General features: G+C 37.1%; 1 protein-coding gene across 1 annotated transcript; it reads left to right on the top strand.

Moving 5' to 3' along the window:
* Nucleotides 1-2281: 2281 nt before the first annotated feature.
* Nucleotides 2282-3040, top strand: LOC307124861 (ciliogenesis and planar polarity effector 2-like; the record flags this gene model as incomplete). Its single annotated transcript, XM_079814325.1, has 1 exon — nt 2282-3040. The coding sequence occupies one exon, from the start codon at nt 2282-2284 to the stop codon at nt 3038-3040; it is 759 nt and encodes a 252-aa protein (XP_079670451.1).
* Nucleotides 3041-3930: the final 890 nt, after the last annotated feature.

The following is a 3930-nucleotide window of genomic DNA, read 5'->3' as shown; positions in this document are numbered from 1 at the left end:
CCAAGTCCCACCCCCGAAAGTTCCCGAACTTTGAAAAAGTACCACCTCGGGAGCAGTTTTTATTGTGGACTTCTAATTTGTGACCAGTGTATTGTTTTTCTCTATCCTCTGCGTATCCTCGTTCGTCAATACATCATGTGTCGGGTCAAAGGTCACTCTTTTGGCATAAGTTGATGCATACAATCGTCTGCCGGAAGCTAGTTATTTTAGTCTGTAAAGTCATAAATATGTTTTGTTTTGTTTTTTTTTACTAAAAATGCATGGCTTCGCTTCTTTATTAACCCCCTGCAGATGGATTACTTTTATGACGGATAGATGCACTTTTATGGCCATCAAAATCTTGAATCATTCCCATTAAAAAGCTTGGAAGAGTCAGGACATGTTTAATATAGCTCTGATTTCATTCGTCGTATACACCATAGGATGACTTGAGGGAGAGTGAATCATGAGCTAATTGTAATTTTTGGGTGAACTATCGCTTTAAGTCTCTTTGATGATTGATGGCCATGACAGTGTGTTCAATGTGTTTTGTTGTTCTTTTGTGTGTTTTGTTATCAATTTGGAATTGTAAATTACTAATGTGGAGTATATAATTTGAGTGTTTCACTTTGTGTTGAAATAACAGTGTTTCCATCACAAATTTGTGTAAGTTATTGACTGAAATCATATATGGTTAGTATATGCAGAGATATTTTAATATTGACTGAAATCATGTATGATAATTATATGTAGTTTATATGTGTATTATATAAGCTTAAAGAGCAAGCACACCATTTCCCTATTAAAAAATATGAAAACTGTATGAAATACATGAACAAGTGACAAAATGTAAATAAATCCTATATGATTTTAATTTGACTAGCATATGATTCAGTATAAGAACTCTTTATTTATATATATATATATATATATATATATATATATATATATATATATATATATATATATATATATATATATATATATATATATATATACTTTCAGAACACTTATTTCTGCCATTTTTTCCATCATCAAACATGTTGGGGATAACTACTATTGCTACTCGGTTGTGGAAGTCACAAATATTTTTTCAACTTGTGCAGGAGGTGCAATTGAGGGGAAAATCACACATTTGCAGCAAACGCATCGCTCACTTTGGGTAATTCCTTGGCATAAATGGATATGACGTTTTTGTAAGCGTTCCCAGGAATGCAGACCAAGTCCATAGGAGACAATGATTTTATCCACATCTGAAAAACAAATATTTCAAGGAAGAAATGTCTTGTAGTAGACTGACAGGTAAGAATACTTTACTGATATAAATCTTTCCACATGCGCCAATGGAGAGATATTGAGTACGAAAGTCCCAATGTGTGAATATAAAACCAACTTTACCAAAGTCATTAAACACGTGTTGAATATCCAGCAAACTATTTAAAAATATTAATAATAAGAAACAAAATGGGCATGTCATATTAAGTTTAACAGTATGAAAATAAACTAAGGGTTTACTATAGTAACCATGTTTTTTTTGGCGTATTGATTACCATTTGAATAACCACAGTTTTAATACAAATACCATGGTTAAACTGGTTAAAAAACATGGAAGTGTAGCAAAAAGTTTGTGGTTACTATAATAACCATGTGTTTTTTTTTTGTTTGTTTTATTTGTAGTAAAATCATGGTTAATTTTTGTAAGGGTCGAGATGTGTTACTCTGAATGGACATGTTCCAGACGCATGAGTATTGAGTTATTTACAACTTCAGAATACCTCGAAACAAGCGATTTGACAAACAAACACAGAAATACAAATTAAATATACATAAAGGACATCAACATAAGCAACTAATCATAAATAAGCTAATGTATAAAGCACTGCATGTCTAAAGACACGATAATCTCCTTTCAATGGCCATAATAAACTAATGCACATTATAACAGCGAAATATAATAAAGCATATCACACACACGATACTTTAAATTGACACACAACAGCCGTGAAATGAACAAAACGATATGTTGTATGAAGCTGTAAAGTTGATCATCTGTGAAAGCAGCGATCGAGGCTCCACTGCGCGGCGTGACATCACAGGGCTCATGATGTCACAGTGCTTGCATTCCGAGCTACATTCCGGCGAACATTCCGGCGAACATTCCGAGCTGCGCCAGTATAAAAGTCAGCAGCAGCAGCGAAGACTTTCACACAATCAGCAGCAGCAGCGTTCGCCCAGAATAAGTTACTTGATATCATAATATAAAGCGCAAGTCTCTTCATTTACCTAATTTAGCTCAATTAAAATGGCTATCCCACTTGGATCCATATTGGTGTCGGATTGGCACTGCTGTGCAGACAGCAGAGAGTTTTTCAGCAAAATACTGCACAAGAAGACACGCCGAAAGTTTGGGCTCTTGGAGGCGCCGATGATGCCTCCTCATATGAATGTGGACATCGTTCGCTACAAGGTTCTTATCTCGGGTAAGACTGGAGTCGGGAAGAGTGCTCTTGCTGCCCGTCTCGCTGGCCTTGATCTCCCCAAAATGCATTATGAGAACACAGGCATAGAGACAACAGCGGTCTTCTGGCCTGTGAGACTAAAGGACAGTGGCCGTGTGCTGTTTTTCCGCTTTGAGCTTTGGGACTGTGGAGAAAGTGCCATGCGAAGATTTGACCACATGTTACCGTCATGTAAGGAACAGGTGGATGCCATCCTTTTCCTGTTCTCCTTCACTGATCGAGGCTCCTTTGATGATCTTTCAAATCAGAAATCACGGATCACAGAATCTTCAGATCCAATGGTTAAATTGGTGGTTGGCACCAAATTTGACTTATTTATGCACACAGACGTGACAGAGAGTGACATAACACATTTTCAAGAGGTGTGTGGTCTTCCGGTCTTCCGAGTGGGAGGTGATGTGAGTGCGGGGCTTGGTGAAGTAGCGCCTCTCCTAAATGCCCTTGCAGAACATCTGTGGCACCAGGACTGTATGGCTGCTTCATCTGTCTCCATCTCCCCACAGGCTGCTCTCAGAGAAACGGGCTCAGAGATCATTGTATAGCTTGTGTGTATTGTAGATCAATTTCACATCTGTTGGTCAGTATAAGGCAAAATTTATGGATGGACTATGCTGCTATGGAAATACTATACATAACAGAGAAAAAAGAAAATAAAGGTCAGCAGCAGCAGCAGCAGCGAAGACTTTCACACGATCAGCAGCAGCGAAGACTTTCACACGATCAGCAGCCAAACTCTGGACATCTGCTTTCACCATGAACACTAGAGCACTGTCTCCTACTGGAGCAGCTATGGAGAACAGCTCAACAGGTGAATATATCTCATATTCATATTTTCACACATTAAAAACAAGAAATATTTAGTCATATGAGGATCATGTTACATTGGGAAGAAGAAAACACCAAACTTGGTCAAAGTATTTAGTTGACAAGCTCACAAACTACATCTTAGTATATAGGTTTTATTTCACTATGCAAAAAAGGGTGAAAAAATTACAATATAAAAATTAAAATTTTTAAAAAATATTTGAATATCTGAAATATAGTTACATTTATAATGAAACAATGTCAAATACACGTTCAAATGACAAAGCAAAACTAATACCCAGATATAATTATTTTAAAATACGAAATCTGTGATGAATTGGCCTTTTTGTCGTATTGGCTCCTAGCTCTGGTGCAGCACTCTGGGCGGGACTTGCTGGCTATTTGGGAAGAGAGGGCTGTTCACACTGCATGAAAAGTGGGATTTTCGACCCTGTAAACGCCTGTATACTCCCGGAAATCTCCCTAATTTTCGGCAGTTTTTCGACAATTTAGAGGCAGCGAACGTCGCGTTGCAGATCACTGCAAACCAATCATTATTGGTCCCCCTGGCTCATTATAAATGTAAACCCCAATAATAATAATAAATATATAATTTATGTTGTAATAA

The sequence above is a fragment of the Gobio gobio genome (genome assembly GCF_949357685.1).
Source record: "Gobio gobio genome assembly, chromosome: 1".
NCBI lineage: Eukaryota > Metazoa > Chordata > Actinopteri > Cypriniformes > Gobionidae > Gobio > Gobio gobio.
The sequence above is the reverse complement of the archived record's forward strand: the minus strand, read 5'-3'. Positions and strand labels throughout refer to the sequence as shown.